Source organism: Chaetodon auriga, chromosome 21 (assembly GCF_051107435.1).
Source record: "Chaetodon auriga isolate fChaAug3 chromosome 21, fChaAug3.hap1, whole genome shotgun sequence".
NCBI lineage: Eukaryota > Metazoa > Chordata > Actinopteri > Chaetodontiformes > Chaetodontidae > Chaetodon > Chaetodon auriga.
In genome coordinates, this window is record NC_135094.1 from 15,757,959 (window position 1) to 15,776,640 (window position 18,682).

The 18,682-nt window shown below is 41.0% G+C and overlaps 2 protein-coding genes across 2 annotated transcripts; both read left to right on the forward strand.

The window, feature by feature from the left end:
* The first annotated feature begins 1 nt into the window (after position 1).
* LOC143339879 (leukocyte elastase inhibitor-like) lies at positions 2–8,183 on the forward strand. The gene is made up of 11 exons (XM_076761406.1): positions 2–42; positions 780–866; positions 1,698–1,884; positions 3,345–3,476; positions 3,589–3,729; positions 4,390–4,507; positions 5,229–5,371; positions 5,699–5,776; positions 6,008–6,097; positions 6,184–6,364; positions 7,007–8,183. The coding sequence occupies exons 3-11, from the start codon at positions 1,708–1,710 to the stop codon at positions 7,231–7,233; spliced, it is 1,287 nt and encodes a 428-aa protein (XP_076617521.1). The 5' UTR covers positions 2–42; positions 780–866; positions 1,698–1,707; the 3' UTR covers positions 7,234–8,183.
* Positions 8,184–9,720: 1,537 nt separating this feature from the next.
* Positions 9,721–16,990, forward strand: LOC143339656 (leukocyte elastase inhibitor-like). Its single transcript, XM_076760996.1, has 10 exons — positions 9,721–9,761; positions 10,627–10,813; positions 12,632–12,763; positions 12,876–13,016; positions 13,657–13,774; positions 14,492–14,634; positions 15,402–15,479; positions 15,702–15,791; positions 15,878–16,058; positions 16,692–16,990. The coding sequence occupies exons 2-10, from the start codon at positions 10,637–10,639 to the stop codon at positions 16,925–16,927; spliced, it is 1,296 nt and encodes a 431-aa protein (XP_076617111.1). The 5' UTR covers positions 9,721–9,761; positions 10,627–10,636; the 3' UTR covers positions 16,928–16,990.
* Positions 16,991–18,682: the final 1,692 nt, after the last annotated feature.

The following is an 18,682-nucleotide window of genomic DNA, read 5'->3' on the forward strand; positions in this document are numbered from 1 at the left end:
GGAAGGATCCTGAACATGTGAGGAGAGCAGACTGTCTGTCAGGTAAGTGCAGGATGTGGGGTTTGATTGTTATACATACATATGTTATTATACATAACATTTATCCAACAAACTTATACATATCAAGATTTATAAACATCGACATTAAATGTGTTTTTTGCAATGCTGAAGAAGAAACACTGAAGCACCTTTTCTTTGAATGTCAATTTTCCCAAACTTTATGGAGAAAAATCAAAAATTATATCTCCCTTCAATCCAACCTTCCAATTAATTGGGAAGCTAAAGATGTACTACTATACTATAAAAATAAGGAACGGAAAATTCAACATCTAACTAATCTAATTATTTTAATAGCTAAGTTTCATATCCATAAAGCTAAATTCTCCAGAAGCCGACCTTTCTTTCCCGTGTTTGAAACTGAATTTAAGAACTACATTGAATGCATAAAAAGAATTGACTATAAGAAATGTTTACATACTATTGATATATTCCAAGAACTATCTAGAGAAATGTAATTTACCTTGCCTGTTCTTTTATTTTATTTTATTTATTTATTTTCCTTCTCTTTTCTTTTTCTAAATCCTATTATGTTAAACTCCATACTTGTACTGACATATGTACTTACTATCTTTATTGTAATATGAGATGCCAGACTTTGTTTCTAACTGTAAATTGAAACTTTTCAATAAAGTTGTTTAATTAAAAAAAAAAAAAAAAAAAAAAAGACAAGGATTTTGGGTGTGTCAGCTTGTGATGTATAAAACTGATGCTTCCAGCAGAAGTCTTCCTGCGACAGAGAGGCTCCTGATCACTTGAGGACAAGGAGGCAAGTGTCCCGGCATCGTCATACAAAGTACAAGTCCCCAGTAAGTACGAGATGTTTCTTTTTGCCATTGATTTTGATGATAAGAATGACTGCCAAAGATAACAGGTTTCAGCCAGCAGCAGCTCTTGCTTTATGACCTTTTGACCTGGTTTCCAAAGGTAACCCTGGTTGAGCAGTAATGGGCAATATCTGTGTGATTTGACTGAGTTTGGGGGCATTTCACCTTTGTTTCAGGAGCTGAAACTGTTTAGGGATAAGGTTGTTGGAGGACTCTGCTAAGTTGTAAAATAAAACAGCAGTGAAGAAGAGTGTTCTGAAAGTATGTGCAAGCTGCTTAAATGTGAAAACATGGCCATATTTGACAGTTGACAACTTAAACCAAGAGGCCAAAGACTTGTATATTCATAACATTTTGGCTTTTTATTAGTCATTATAAAGCCTTATTATGCATGACCACATTATACAACTACTCAGCCATTACCTAAGAGTTTTCTCTCAATGACCTGCTAAGTAAGGAAGTTGTTGTACATGAATTCCAACCTAAAGGACCTAACCCTTAGTAACACTAACCCACAGAATAAGGCATTAATAAGTACTTTAATGACTGTAAGAGTCAACACGCCACTAATGTGCATGACAATAAGCCACAAGTTAATGGTGAACATGTGTATCTTAATCCTCCTAGCATCTCCCGGCATACTCATACAAAGTAAAAGAGAAGAAATAGTCTCGTCTCTATATTCTCACCTCCACTTGTCAAAAAAGAGACTGATTCCTATCAATTTTAAAAGTTTTAAAGCTATTTAATCAATGGATATGCAACAGTTTACAATGCGACGAATAATGCTGCGCTATCCTTTCTTTGCATCAGAAAGAAGAAAATGGCAACATCAGTCCCTCTATCCAAAGCCAACACCACCTTCTCTCTGGCTTTGTTCAAAAAGCTGAGCGATGACGACCAGACCGGGAACATCTTCTTCTCCCCTTTTAGCATCTCTTCAGCCCTGGCTATGGTGATGCTGGGGACCAGAGGCAACACCGCCGCACAGATGTCAGAGGTACAGTAGACACACATACACACAGAAGCACACAGACGCACACACTTAGTTAGTTAGTCACTTTGAGGGAAATTACATAGACTTAACCCTAAACCACTGACCCCAGAGAAGCTGTTTTCCAGTTGGGGAAACAGCTTTTGTTCCTATTAACTGGTCTGGAGGCTGCAGCGACCTGATAACCACACACACACACACACACACACACACACCCACACACACACACACACACACACAGAGTTACAAATGCTGTGAAAATGAACTGTACAAAAGTTAGAGCTGTAACGTAAACACACCCAGGTGTTTACACAGGCACGCACTCAAATGTCATGACAAGTCAGTGGATGTGCTTCATTATGTCGTTGGAATTTCGTCATGATGTTAATGCATCAGAAGACAAAGAAAAAGGCGTAGGTTCAGCTTTCTGTTCTCTCATGAGGATGGCCTTTATTCGGTGTCTCACTGGAAAACTGTAACCTAACTGTCTGGCAGACGAGGTGTGGTGCACCTGCATTAGTTACTCATTGTGTCTCCCTGCATCAGCAAAAGTCATGTGGATCTCTTCTGATTGAAGCTGATTGACTACAGCCCTGCCAGTGGTAGAAAGTACATTTCATCACTTTATTTGAGCTTTTATTTGCAGCTGCTGTCCAGATTGGAGTGACCCCAGAGTGAATCTGTCCTGTTAAAAAAGAGAATGGTGATTTGAAACAGGGGAAATAGGAGACAGTAAACCTGGGATTATTCTGTACTCCATACTGTACAGCAGCAACAGATCTTTGCACTGTTCAGATAGTACAGGAAAATATGCTGAGTTGCAAAAATGAATGCTTCATTATTAATTTTTTTTTTTAGTTATTTTATTTGATACATTGCAAACCTGGCACCCTGGTTTGGATGAGTTGTGCCTCGTGTCTTAAGGGTTTTGCTCCCAACTGTCAAAGACAACTGTGGAATGTTGATGGTGCAACAATAGCTTTTCAGCCAGATGTGAAGTTGGAAGCATCACAGTTTCAACAGAGGTGGGAGTAAATGTTTCAGTCGGCTTTGACAGTCTTTGAGTGGAATTTTACTTGGAAGCAAGTCTGAATTTGTACGTTAACAAAATGGTGTCATCATGCCAGAGAATCATCAGTTGTGTCGAGCGTGTGAATACTTGAATACCTTGACGTGTATGTATGTTTCAACATAAGGATGTAGAGAGATTTACTTTCTCCAAACAGTCATCAAAGAGTGCAGTGGTTTAGTTTTGGTTAGGCTGTGCACGCCCTTTCTCTCTCTCTCTCTCTCTCTCACACACACACACACACACACACACACACACACACACACTTGGTTATGGTTGTTGGTTAAAAGCTGGTTCCTTACTATGTAGCAAATACATACACACACACAAACACGCAAATAATGTTGAACTTACCAATGATCCTAATGATCAGGGAAACTACCATTTGCATCCCCAGGTCCTCCGCTTCACTGAGTCAGACCAACCGAAGCTGCCAGGAACACAGCCGTCAGTGATGCAGGCGCAGATGGAAACACAGATGCAGATGCAGACGCAGCAGACCACCAAACTGCCACAGCATCTGCTCAAGGTGCCAACCAAGCCAAAATCAAAGAAATGATGAATGATTAGAGTTGGTGGTGTCATCTGGTTGGGAAATCTGAGATTTTGGTAACACAAAGGTCTTCTTTGGCTGTTCACAGTGCCTGGAATCCCAGGACGGTCAAGATAAAGTCCATGCAAAATTTGCTGAAGTGCTGAGCAAGCTCAATGAGGCAGATGCTTCCTATACCCTCAGCGTTGCCAACAGGCTGTATGGAGAGCAGTCCTACCAGTTTGTTGAGGTGTGTGTGTGTGTGTGTGTGTGTGTGTGTGTGTGTGTGTGTGTGTTAGTGTGAACCTGAACTGCAGTTTTGTAATTTAGTTGTGAGAATAAACGCTTTGCCTTGCAATCGACTGGCAACCAATTCAGGGTGTACCCCGCCTCTCGACCGTTGACAGCTGGGATAGGCTCCAGCCCCCCCGCAACCCTGAAAGAGATAGACGGTATAGAAGATGAATGAATGAATAAATGAATGCTTTGAATTATGGCCTTAAGCAATTGTGCAGCCTTATTGCCACTTACCTTACCTAAAATTACCTTAACTCTAGAAAACTTGATTCAATTTCAGTTTGATAAATGACAGTTAAGCTCTTTAAATTTAAATAAATTGATTACTTGACTGACACATTTGAAACTGCTCATATGATTTCTGGCTATAGAGGTGAGTGTGTTGGATTTCATTTCTGTGAATGCAAACTAAGTTTTATTTGTGTCATTTACATTAAATAAAATCCTGCTATGCAGTTGGCATAAAAAAGTATTTCCTGTGTTGCTCTACCAGCTAAATGTATGAAGAAATTAGAAGCTCAGATTTGCACTCATGTTGACTTCATCTCAAAATGAGAGAGTGCTCCTCTCCAGCTGTGGTGTGAGTATTCAAATGTGCTGTTTATGATTTCAGGATTTCTTATCCGAGACCAAAAAGTACTACAATGCTGAGCTGGAGTCTGTGGACTTCAAAGCCAGTGCGGAAGCGGCCAGGGCCCTCATCAACACCTGGGTGGAGGAACAGACGCAAGGTAGATCTCACATCCACATACACACACACACACACACACACCCGTCAGTACACTACATAGACTGGAACCTAAACCTAGGGCCGACCAGCCTCATGAAAAACATTGTTTGAGTGGAGCTCTTCAGTCTGCCACAGAACCTAATCCTCAATTCACATCTAATTTAGCTGTTTCAGAGTTCATGCAGCCTTGGTGCTATTGATCATTTAATTTCAGTTCAGCGTCACAGACATCTAGGAGGCATTTGTTTTTACTGTTAGATTGGTTTTATTTGTATCTGTCAGACAATTTGCCATTGGTACACTTTACATTCTCCCCAGCCTCTGTGAATCCTCAAGGATCAGACCCTGGTCATCAGCTCTAGAGCAAGTCACTGACCTTCTATCCCCACATGACCCTGAGTCTAGCACCAGATCCTCCCGTAGGGCCTTTTTAGTGTTGAATATATCAAGACCCAAATCTAGTGGACACAGGGACTTGCCATGAGAGCTGTAGGGCTCTCTTGCAATTTGCTGGAGGAAATTAGACACTCAGCTCTTCAAGTTTTTTGTCCTATTAAACATTTCTATTTTGTTTTTTTCTTTTTCCACCTGATCTCTAGTTCTTCCTCTTCGAGGAGTCTTAGTACTTCTGGAAGTTGTTGTAACACAAGAAAAAAAGTTTGGGATGAAAACGTTACTGGGGCCTGTTTAAAATGATGATTTTGCTCATTACTTTTCGCCAGGTAAAATCAAGGACATACTGACCCAGGGTGTGGTGGACAGCATGACCAGGCTGGTACTGGTTAATGCCATCTACTTCAAAGGCAACTGGAACAAGAAGTTTGAGGAGGAGTCCACTGTTGATGCCCAGTTTAGAGTAAACAAGGTAACACAGCACAAAGACAGCACTGGAGGAACAAAGGCAGCACTCAGGGTTGATGAGATGATTTTGCATGATAGCACACAGTTTACATGAGGGCTGTGATGTTTGTAGTTTGATCTGCTGCAGCTCACAGCATCAGATGAAAATGAAAGCACTGCTGTGCAAGCTGCATGAAAAAAGTCATCAGGCTTCTATGATGATCTGTGATGCATCATAAATCACACCTATGAAGTATTCAAAAAGCCAAGCATGTTTTACAGTTTGTGGAAGCTTTGAGAGAAGGACTGACTCAACGGGAAAAGTGCTTGTTCTGTTCACTGTTGTCCTCAGAATTCCACTAAACCGGTGAAGATGATGAGCCAGAAGAGCAAATTCCCTCTCACCTCCATTCCTGAGGTCAATTGTCAGGTAATGTCCATGTTGTTCAACAGTATGGTTTTGCCCATGTTTGTCTGCCAAAAAAATGACATTTCAGTCATTTGTGAACAGATTTCAAGGAAATATGGTTGGACAGATTTACGATTTGGTTCCATTCCGGTGATGTCGGAATCCATCCAGGCTGATGGTTTTTAAGACGATAATAATAAATGTGATTATCTTTAAATGAAATAAGATTATGAACAGAATGTTTCTGGACAGGTCCTAGAGATGCCCTATCAAGGTGAGGAGCTCAGCATGCTCATCTTCCTGCCCAGTGACATCGAGGACGACACCACAGGCTTGGAGAAGGTAGGACACATACAGTACGCACACACTGCAAAGACATGTTCAATTTTAAAGAGACAGACTAATCACTGATATTGTATCCACACCAGCTGGAGAAGGAGCTGACCTATGAGAAGTTTGCGAACTGGACTTGTCCCGACTTGATGGGTCTAACTGAGGTTGAGGTGAAGCTGCCTCGATTCAAGATGGAGGAGAATTATGACTTGAAAAACGTCCTGGTCAGCATGGGCATGACGGACGCTTTCAATGTCTCGCTGAGCGACTTCTCAGGTGAGACAGACAGTATGCCACTAATGTATACGCTGCATAGTATTTCAAGAGTACAATGAGCCAGATGGTAACACAGAGCCATCTGGGAAATCATCTTTGGAAACTATTTGGAAAAGGGCAGGCACTTCCAAAAAAATGCTAAAGCAGCATCAATGCTAACCTCTTTAGGCGCCACTACTGTTGCTTCTCTTACTGTCGTTACACCTAAACCATGCCTGCAGCTGCCAGTAGTTCCTTATAGGCGGCTGATTAAAAGTTAAAAGTCCAAAGCAACTGTGATTTGGTCATAAGCGCGTAACTTCAAGCCTGTCAAGATCGGCTCGAGTGATCTCATGCCTCGCAAGGTAACAACATGACTGCAGGGACAAGTAAAAGAGCACCGCTTACCTTACAGAAATTCAAACCTCATCTGTTCACAATGCAAATAAAATAAAAAAAACAGATTCACGAGAGTTTTGTAAGAGGTGCCGTGCAAAAAACAGTCAAACGAAAACATGGCTGATTGGAAATACATAGAAACATTATCTGTCACCAGGACTGTTGGGATATCAGAAAAAGGTTGCGCTTGATCATTTTTGCAAGGAACACGAAGCACCACTGATACAGTGTGGTAAAGCAATGGACTCTCTTCTCTGCTGACAGGCATGTCTCCCACCAACGACCTGGTACTGTCGGAAGTCATTCACAAGGCCTTCGTGGAGGTCAACGAGGAGGGAACTGAGGCTGCTGCTGCCACCGCTGCTGTCTTAACTTATCGCATCGAACCGATTCCTGGCTTCTTCATCGCTGACCACCCCTTCCTCTTCTTCATCCGACATAACGCCACCAAGAGCATTCTCTTTGCTGGCCGATACTCCTCCCCTGAGTAAGCACGGCTGTATTTCCTGTTGACATGGATGGATTATGAGACAACTGGCACCTGGGCACAGGCATGGAAAAGGCCCTCCATAAGAGCTAGAGCCACAGTCCTTTCTGTGGTCGCTTTGTGTCTCTTTGTAGTCATTTTACATGTTCTGGGGGTAACTTGGTATCCCTTTGTGGTTGTTTTCCCTGACCCCCTTGGGTGTATGGGCCTGTGCCCTGTAGACCAGTTCAGTAATCTGTCCGTGCCCATGGAACTTTGTGATTCTACCGGGGGTGGGATATATCTGTTGTAGTTACAATATATAAGGATAACAGTTTTCATTTGTGTTCCCGTCCAATAATTTCAAAAGCAGGATTTGGCAAAAGTATTTGAAATGAAACTATGGTGTTAGGCTAAAATTAAATTCTACACATGCATTAGCAACATAAGCACACATGCTGTATTTTCACTGCTTCCAAACCAGGTTTGTCCACCTTCTGTTTGTCCCTCACTACTTTCTCATGGACATCCTCCCAAAATCCTCAGTTTTCAAGTTTTACCCACAGCGCCCTCACATTCCACTCATTATCTCATCCACTAATCTGTCACAAGACCAAAAGTGTTGCAGTTGTTTCCCACGGTCTGTTATTTGTGTGTTTGTGCTCAATCCCAAGTTCAGTGAATTTTCTGCTGGTAATTCAATCAATATATCATTTCTTGTAATTGAGTATAAAAATATTGCGTTTGTTCTGTAGACTGTCTTTGAAGTAAACAAGAGTTTCATAGAAGCGTATTACCTCCGTCTGAGACTGTGTGATGCTGTGTTATAATACCAATTTTATTATCACCATTATAAGTGCAATTAACTGTTGGCGTGCTCCAGTTACATGACGTGCACACTGAATGTGGAGTAAAGACAGCAGAGTTTACATAAGAATGAAGACTGTTGCCTTAACGAACAGAATAAAGACTGTGGTATGAATCAATAAGTGTTTGGTGTTTCATTTCATAAATCTGTGTTTTGTGGATGAACCTGGCAGGTTTAAAAGTTCTTTCTACTAACGTGGCTCAAATCCAGTGACTGGCTCAGTCAGGTGATCACTCGATCGGTCGTGATGTTTTAACTGAATCCTCTCGTTGTGCAGATCACGGTTTTCTTTTAATGGAAATCAGCCCATTTCTTTTCTCTCTTATTGGTTCCTATTTGTTTTATAGTGACGCCTGATGGTGAATTCATTAGATAGAAATTGGTTGGAGAAACCAGCCCCTCAGGTTTAGTAGTAGTTTTTATGATGTGTATATTTCTTCTATTCTGTTACGGTTGTTATTTGTCTGGTTCATGACATGTGTTGGTCATGAAGATCTCTTAAATTCAAACGTCTTTACTGACTAGAAATAAATCCTGACTTGTTAAAAGCTGACTTCTCTTTTTCCGTTTGTGGACTTGCCTGCACTGATGGAACCCTCTTGTTTTGAGGCGTAGATGTCCAGTGAGTGTATCCTTCGGGTGGAAGTCCTTTGGTGCTGAACTGAATTTTAAATAAATGATATCTGATACAGTCTCTACAAAACTTAAGATGCCTGGGAGCAAAAATGACACAAGAACTTTTTTTTTTTCCAATGAATCCATCTCATTTGCCAAAGCTTTCTGGGGCGTGTCAGCTGGTAAATAAAAACAGGTGTCTCAAACACAAATCTACCTGCAGCAGGAAGGATCCTGAACATGTGAGGAGAGCAGACTGTCTGTCAGGTAAGTGCAGGATGTGGGGTTTGATTGTTATACATACATATTTTATTATACATAACATTTATCCAACAAACTTATACATATCAAGATTTATAAACATCGACATTAAATGTGTTTTTGCAATGCTGAAGAAGAAACACTGAAGCACCTTTTCTTTGAATGTCAATTTTCCCAAACTTTATGGAAAAAAATCGAAAATTATATCTCCCTTCAATCCAACCTTCCAATTAATTGGGAGGCTAAGGATGTACTACTATACTATAAAAATAAGGAACGGAAAATTCAACATCTAACTAATCTAATTATTTTAATAGCTAAGTTTCATATCCATAAAGCTAAATTCTCCAGAAGTCGACCTTTCTTTCCCGTGTTTGAAACTGAATTTAAGAACTACATTGAATGCATAAAAAGAATTGACTATATATACTATTGATATATCCCAAGAACAATTTAGAGAAATGTAATTTACCTTGCCTGTTCTTTTATTTTATTTTATTTATTTATTTTCCTTCTCTTTTCTTTTTCTAAATCCTATGATGTTAAACTTCATACTTGTACTGACATATGTACTTACTATCTTTATTGTAATATGAGATGCCAGACTTTGTTTCTAACCGTAAATTGAAACTTTTCAATAAAGTTGTTTAAAAAAAAAAAAAAAAAAGACAAGGATTTTGGGTGTGTCAGCTTGTGATGTATAAAACTGATGCTTCCAGCAGAAGTCTTCCTGTGACAGAGAGGCTCCTGATCACTTGAGGACAACAAGGCAAGTGTCCCAGCATCGTCATACAAAGTACAAGTCCCCAGTAAGTATGAGATGTTTCTTTTTGCCATTGATTTTGATGATAAGAATGACTGCCAAAGATAACAGATTTCAGCCAGCAGCAGCTCTTGCTTTATGACCTTTTGACCTGGTTTCCAAAGGTAACCCTGGTTGAGTAGTAATGGGCAATATCTGTGTGATTTGACTGAGTTTGGGGGCATTTCACCTTTGTTTCAGGAGCTGAAACTGTTTAGGGATAAGGTTGTTGGAGGACTCTGCTAAGTTGTAAAATAAAACAGCAGTGAAGAAGAGTGTTCTGAAAGTATGTGCAAGCTGCTTAAATGTGAAAACATGGCCATATTTGACAGTTGACAAATTAAACCAAGAGGCCAAAGACTTGTATATTCATAACATTTTGGCTTTTTATTAGTTATTATAAAGCCTTATTATGCATGACCACATTATACAACTACTCAGCCATTACCTAAGAGGTTTCTCTCAATGACCTGCTAAGTAAGGACGTTGTTGTACATGAATTCCAACCCAAAGGACCTAACCCTTAGTAACACTAACCCACAGAATGAGGCATTAATAAGTACTTTAATGACTGTAAGAGTCAACACGCCACTAATGTGCATGCTAATAAGCAACAAGTTAATGGTGAATATGTGTATCTTAATCCTCCTAGCATCTCCCAGCATCCTCCTACAAAGTAAAAGAGAAGAAATAGTCTCGTCTCTATATTCTCACCTCCACTTGTCAAAAAAGAGACTGATTCCTATCAATTTTAAAAGTTTTAAAGCTATTTAATATGTGTCTCACATTATCGGGGAATCTTGTCAGATCAATGGATATGCAACAGTTTACAATGCGACGAATAATGCTGCACTATCCTTTCTTTGCATCAGAAAGAAGAAAATGGCAACATCAGTCCCTCTATCCAAAGCCAACACCACCTTCTCTCTGGCTTTGCTCAATAAGCTGAGCGATGACGACCAGACCGGGAACATCTTCTTCTCCCCTTTTAGCATCTCTTCAGCCCTGGCTATGGTGGTGCTGGGGACCAGAGGCAACACCGCCGCACAGATGTCAGAGGTACAGTAGACACACATACACACAGAAGCACACAGACGCACACACTTAGTTAAGTCACTTTGAGGGAAATTACAAAGACTTAACCCTAAACCACTGACCCCAGAGAAGCTGTTTTCCAGTTGGGGAAACAGCTTTTGTTCCTATTAACTGGTCTGGAGGCTGCAGCGACCTGATAACCACACACACACACACACACACACACACACACACACACACACACACACACACACACACACACAGAGTTACAAATGCTGTGAAAATGAACTGTACAAAAGTTAGAGCTGTAACGTAAACACACCCAGGTGTTTACACAGGCACGCACTCAAATGTCATGACAAGTCAGTGGATGTGCTTCATTGTGTCGTTGGAATTTCGTCATGATGTTAATGCATCAGAAGACAAAGAAAAAGGCGTAGGTTCAGCTTTCTGTTCTCTCATGAGGATGGCCTTTATTCGGTGTCTCACTGGAAAACTGTAACCTAACTGTCTGGCAGACGAGGTGTGGTGCACCTGCATTAGTTACTCATTGTGTCTCCCTGCATCAGCAAAAGTCGTGTGGATCTCTTCTGATTGAAGCTGATTGACTATAGTCCTGCCAGTGGTAGAAATTACATTTAATCACTTTATTTAAGCTTTTCCATTTTACCAATTTACTTTTCAGGATCAGATCATTTACACATAAAAAGTGATTCACTTACACAATATGCATTTTAATTGATTAATATTTCCAACAACGATCAAATGATCTCCACCTTGACTTTCAATATTACTTGCATGTTAATGCACAGTAATACCAGTCAAATTGTTTAATATATGATATAACCATGACAGGGACCATGATGAGGATTTTCACCTTTGTTTTTCTGCTTTAGTAACACATTTAATGCATGAATTTAACTTGTACTGATTTTTTTACAACATGGTGTTAAAACTTTTTCTCAAGTAAATGATGTAAATTAAAAGTTTGATTATTTGCAGCTGCTGTCCAGATTGGAGTGACCCCAGAGTGAATCTGTCCTGTTAAAAAAGAGAAATGGTCATTAGAAACAAGGGAAATAGGAAACAGTAAACCTGGGATTATTCTGTACTCCATACTGTACAGCAGCAACAGATCTTTGCACTGTTCCGATAGTACAGGAAAATACGTTGAGTTGCACAAATGAATGCTTCATTATTACATTTTTTTAGAGTTATTTTATTGGATACACTGCAAACCTGGCACCCTGGTTTGGATGAGTTGTGCCTTGTGTCTTAAGGGTTTTGCTCCCAACTGTCAAAGACAACTGTGGAATGTTGATGGTGCAACAATAGCTTTTCAGCCAGATGTGAAGTTGGAAGCATCACAGTTTCAACAGAGGTGGGAGTAAATGTTTCAGTAGGCTTTGACAGTTTTTGAGTGGAATTTTACTTGGAAGCAAGTCTGAATTTGTACGTTAACAAAATGGTGTCATCATGCCAGAGAGTCATCAGTTGTGTCAAGCGTGTGAATACTTGAATACCTTGACGTGTATGTATGTTTCAACATAAGGATGTAGAGAGATTTACTTCCTCCAAACAGTCACCAAAGAGTGCAGTGGTTTAGTTTTGGTTAGCCTGTGCACGCCCTTTCTCTCTCTCTCTCTCTCTCTCTCTCTCTCTCTCTCTCTTTCTCACACACACACACACACACACACACACACACATGCACTTGGTTATGGTTGTTGGTTAAAAACTGGTTCCTTACTATGTAGCAAATACATGTACACACACAAACACGTAAATAATGTTGAACTTACCAATGATCCTAATGATCAGGGAAACTACCATTTGCATCCCCAGGTCCTCCGCTTCACTGAGTCAGAACAACCGAAGCTGCCAGGAACACAGCCGTCAGTGATGCAGGCGCAGATGGAAACACAGATGCAGATGCAGACGCAGCAGACCACCAAACTGCCACAGCATCTGCTCAAGGTGCCAACCAAGCCAAAATCAAAGAAATGATGAATGATTAGAGTTGGTGGTGTCATCTGGTTGGGAAATCTGAGAATTTGGTAACACAAAGGTCTTCTCTGGCTGTTCACAGTGCCTGGAATCCCAGGACGGTCAAGATAATGTCCACGCTAAATTTGCGGAAGTGCTGAGCAAGCTCAATGAGGCAGATGCTTCCTATACCCTCAGCGTTGCCAACAGGCTGTATGGAGAGCAGTCCTACCAGTTTGTTGAGGTGTGTGTGTGTGTGTGTGTGTGTGTGTGTGTTAGTATGAACCTGAACTGCAGTTTTGTAATTTAGTTGTGAGAATAAATGCTTTGCCCTGCAATCGACTGGCAACCGATTCAGGGTGTACCCCGCCCCTCGCCCGTTGACAGCTGGGATAGGCTCCAGCCCCCCCGCAACCCTGAAAGAGATAGACGGTATAGAAGATGAATGAATGAATAAATGAATGCTTTGAATTATGGCCTTAAGCAATTGTGCAGCCTTATTGCCACTTACCTTACCTAAAATTACCTTAACTCTAGAAAACTTGATTCAATTTCAGTTTGATAAATGACAGTTAAGCTCTTTACATTTAAATAAATTGATTACTTGACTGAGACATTTGAAACTGCTCATATGATTTCCGGCTATAGAGGTGAGTGTGTTGGATTTCATTTCTGTGAATGCAAACTAAGTTTTATTTGTGTCATTAAATAAAATCCTGCTATGCAGTTGGTGTAAAAAAGTACTTCCTGTGTTGCTCTACCAGCTAAATGTATGAAGAAATTAGAAGGTCAGCTTTGCACTCATGTTGACTTCATCTCAAAATGAGAGAGTGCTCCTCTCCAGCTGTGGTGTGAGTATTCAAATGTGCTGTTTATGATTTCAGGATTTCTTATCCGAGACCAAAAAGTACTACAATGCTGAGCTGGAGTCTGTGGACTTCAAAGCCAGTGCGGAAGCGGCCAGGGCCCTCATCAACACCTGGGTGGAGGAACAGACGCAAGGTAGATCTCACATCCACATACACATACACACACACACCCGTCAGTACACTACATAGACTGGAACCTAAACCTAGGGCCGACCAGTCTCATGAAAAACATTGTTTGAGTGGAGCTCTTCAGTCTGCCACAGAACCTAATCCTCAATTCTCATCTAATTAAGCTGTTTCAGAGTTCACGCAGCCTTGGTGCTATTGATCATTTAATTTCAGTTCAGCGTCACAGACTTCTAGGGGGCATTTGTTTTTACTGTTAGATTGGTTTTATTTGTATCTGTCAGACAATTTGCCATTGGTACACTTTACATTCTCCCCAGCCTCTGTGAATCCTCAGGGATCAGACCCTGGTCATCAGCTCTAGAGCAAGTCACTGACCTTCTATCCCCACATGACCCTGAGTCCAGCACCAGATCCTCCCGTAGGGCCTTTTTAGTGTTGAATATATCAAGACCCAAATCTAGTGGACACAGGGACTTGCCATGAGAGCTGTAGGGCTCTCTTGCAATGTGCTGGAGGAAATTAAACGCTCAAGTCTTCAAGTTTTGTGTCCTATTAAACATTTCTATTTTGTTTTTTTCTTTTTCCACTTGATCTCTAGTTCTTCCTCCTCGAGGAGTCTTAGTACTTCTGGAAGTTGTTGTAACACAAGAAAAAAAGTTTGGGATGAAAACGTTACTGGGGCCTGTTTAAAATGATGATTTTGCTCATTACTTTTCACCAGGTAAAATCAAGGACATACTGACTCAGGGTGTGGTGGACAGCATGACCAGGCTGGTACTGGTTAATGCCATCTACTTCAAAGGCAACTGGAACAAGAAGTTCGAGGAGGAGGCCACTGTTGATGCCCAGTTTAGAGTAAACAAGGTAACACAGCACAAAGACAGCACTGGAGGAACAAAGGCAGCACTCAGGGTTGATGAGATGATTTTGCATGATAGCACACAGTTTACATGAGGGTTGTGAGGTTTGTAGTTTGATCTGCTGCAGCTCACAGCATCAGGTGAAAATGAAAGCACTGCTGTGCAAGCTGCACCAGACAAGGGAAGCCAATTTTAGGCGACTTAGTTTGAGGAAGTTGCCATTGTTCCCATTAGTCTTGGGATTTCTGGAATATCCTGGAATTGTATGCTGGAGCTGTGTTTCAAACATGGAAAGTTATAGAATTTGACTAATTCTGACTAAAGTAAAGTTTTATAAACTGATCACTACAAGGCAAGAGTAAGACAGGTAGGGATGTTTTGAATGACGTGGATGTACCTGAATGTCTTTGTGGAGAGCAGAGGCAGGGCCAGAGGGGTGGTCAGGGTGGCCAGTGCCATCCCTGATAAATGATGGGCAGTTCCAAACGCCATCTGAAACCAGACTGGGGGTAGCTGGAACCCAAACAAAACATATACCTTAAAATACAAAACATTTCTGGGGTAATCGTCTGAGGAAATGACCTCTCACGTATCACAAAATGTTTATCAGAATGAAAAAAGTCGTTAGGCTTCTATGATGATCTGTGATGCATCATAAATCACACCTATGAAGTATTCAAAAAGCCAAGCATGTTTTCCAGTTTGTGGAAGCTTCGAGAGAAGGACTGTCTCAACGGGAAAAGTGCTTGTTCTGTTCACTGTTGTCCTCAGAATTCCACGAAACCGGTGAAGATGATGAGCCAGAAGAGCAAATTCCCTCTCAACTCCATTCCTGAGGTCAACTGTCAGGTAATGTCCATGTTGTTCAACAGTATGGTTTTGCCCATGTTTGTCTGCCAAAAGATGACAATTTGTGAACAGATTTCAAGGAAATATGGTTGGACAGATTTACGATTTGGTTCCATTCCGGTGATGTCGGAATCCATTCAGGCTGATGGTTTTTAAGACGATAATGATAAATGTGATTATCTTTAAATGAAAAAAGATTATGAACAGAATGTTTCTGGACAGGTCCTGGAGATGCCCTATCAAGGTGAGGAGCTCAGCATGCTCATCTTCCTGCCCAGTGACATCGAGGACGACACCACAGGCTTGGAGAAGGTAGGACACATACAGTACGCACACACTGCAAAGACATGTTCAATTTTAAAGAGACAGACTAATCACTGATATTGTATCCACACCAGCTGGAGAAGGAGCTGACCTATGAGAAGTTTGCGAACTGGACTTGTCCCGACTTGATGGGTCTAACTGAGGTTGAGGTGAAGCTGCCTCGATTCAAGATGGAGGAGAATTATGACTTGAAAAATGTCTTGGTCAGCATGGGCATGACGGACGCTTTCAATGTCTCATTGAGTGACTTCTCTGGTGAGACATACAGTATGCCACTAATGTATACGCTGCATAGTAATTCAAGAGTACAACCAGCCAGATGGTTTGTAACACAGAACCATCTGGGAAATCATCTTTGGAAACTATTTGGAAAAGGGCAGGCACTTCCAAAAAAATGCTATAGCAGCATCGATGCTAACCGCTTTAGGTGCCACTACTGTTGCTTCTCTTACTGTAGTTACACCTAAACCATGCCTGCAGCTGCCAGTAGTTCCTTATAAGAGGCTGATTAGTCCAAAGCAACTGTGATTTGGTCATAAGTGCATAACTTGAAGCCTGTCAAGATCGGCTCGAGTGATCTCATGCCTCAAAAGGTAACAACATAACTGCAGGGACAAGTAAAAGAGCACCGCTTACCTTACAGAAATTCAAACCTCATCTGTTCACAATGCAAATAAAATAAAAAAACAGATTCATGAGACATTTGTAAGAGGTGCCGTGCAAAAACAGTCAAACGAAAACATGGCTGATACAAATACATAGAAACATTATCTGTCACCAGGACTGTTGGGATATCAGAAAAAGGTTGCGCTTGATCATTTTTGCAAAGAACACAAAGCATCACTGATTCAGTGTGGTAAAGCAATGGACTCTCTCCTCTGCTGACAGGCATGTCTCCCGCCAACGACCTGGTACTGTCGGAAGTCATTCACAAGGCCTTCGTGGAGGTCAACGAGGAGGGAACTGAGGCTGCTGCTGCCACCGCTGTTGGTGTTACCACCACTTCCATTGACATCGAACCGGTTCCTGCCTTCTTCATCGCTGACCACCCCTTCCTCTTCTTCATCCGACATAACGCCACCAAGAGCATTCTCTTTGCTGGCCGATACTCCTCCCCTGAGTAAGCACGGCTGTATTTCCTGTTGACATGGATGGATTATGAGACAATTGGCACCTGGGCACAGGCATGGAAAAGACCCTCCATAAGAGCTAGAGCCACAGTCCTTTCTGTGGTCGCTTTGTGTCTCTTTGTAGTCATTTTGCATGTTTTGGGGGTAACTTGGCATCTCTTTGTGGTTGTTTTCCCTGACCCCCTTGGGTGTATGGGCCTGTGCCCTGTAGACCAGTTCAGAAATCTGTCCGTGCCCATGGAACTTTGTGATTCTACCGGGGGTGGGACATATCTGTTGTAGTTACAATATATAAGGATAACAGTTTTCATTTGTGTTCCCGTCCAATAATTTCAAAAGCAGGATTTGGCAGAAGTATTTAAAATGAAACTATGGTGTTAGGCTAAAATTAAATTCTACACATGCATTCATTTTACACAAAGGATTCTGTCTTTCTAATATGCTTTTCATTACTAGCAACATAGGCACACATGCTGTATTTTCACTGCTTCTAAACCAGGTTTGTCCACCTTCTGTTTGTCCCTCACTGCTTTCTCATGGGCATCCTCCCAAAATTCTCAGTTTTCAAGTTTTACCCACAGCGCCCTCACATTCCACTCATTATCTCATCCACTAATCTGTCACAAGACCAGAAGTGTTGCAATCGTTTCCAACGGTCTGTTACTTGTGTGTTTGTGCTCAATCCCAAGTTCAGTGAATTTTCTGCTGGTAATTCAATCAATATATCATTTCTTGTAATTGAGTATAAAAATATTGCGTTTGTTCTGTAGACTGTCTTTGAAGTAAACAAGAGTTTCGTAGAAGCGTATTACCTCCGTCTGAGACTGTGTGATGCTGTGTTATAATACCAATTTTATTATCACCATTATAAGTGCAATTAACTGTTGGCGTGCTCCAGTTACATGATGTGCACACTGAATGTGGAGTAAAGACAGCAGAGTTTACATAAGAATGAAGACTGTTGCCTTAACGAACAGAATAAAGACTGTGGTATGAATCAATAAGTGTTTGGTGTTTCATTTCATAAATCTGTGTTTTGTGGATGAACCTGGCAGGTTAAAAAGTTCTTTCTACTAACGTAGCTCAAATCCAGTGACTGGCTCAGTCAGGTGATCACTCGATCGGTCGTGATGTTTTAACTGAATCCTCTCGTTGTGCAGATCACAGTTTTCTTTTGATGGAAATCAGCCCATTTCTTTTCTCTCTTATTGATTCCTATTTGTTTTATAGTGACGCCTGATGGTGAATTCATTAGATAGAAATTGGTTAGAGAAACTAGCCCCTCAGGTTTAGTAGTAGTTTTTATGATGTGTATATTTCTTCTATTCTGTTACGGTTGTTATTTGTCTGGTTCATGACACGTGTTGGTCATAAAGATCTCTTAAATTCAAACGTCTTTACTGACTAGAAATAAATCCTGACTTGTTAAAAGCTCACTTCTCTTTTTCCGTTTGTGGACTTGCCTGCACTGATGGAACCCTCTTGTTTTGAGACGTAGATGTCCAGTGAGTGTATCCTTCGGGTGGAAGTCCTTTGGTGCTGAACTGAATTTTAAATAAATGATATCTGATACAGTCTCTACAAAACTTAAGATGCCTGGGAGCAAAAATGACACAAAATTTTTTTTTTTCCAATGAATCCATCTCATTTGCCAAAGCTTTCTGGGGCGTGTCAGCTGGTAAATAAAAACAGGTGTCTCAAACACAAATCTACCTGCAGCAGGAAGGATCCTGAACACCTGAGGAGAGC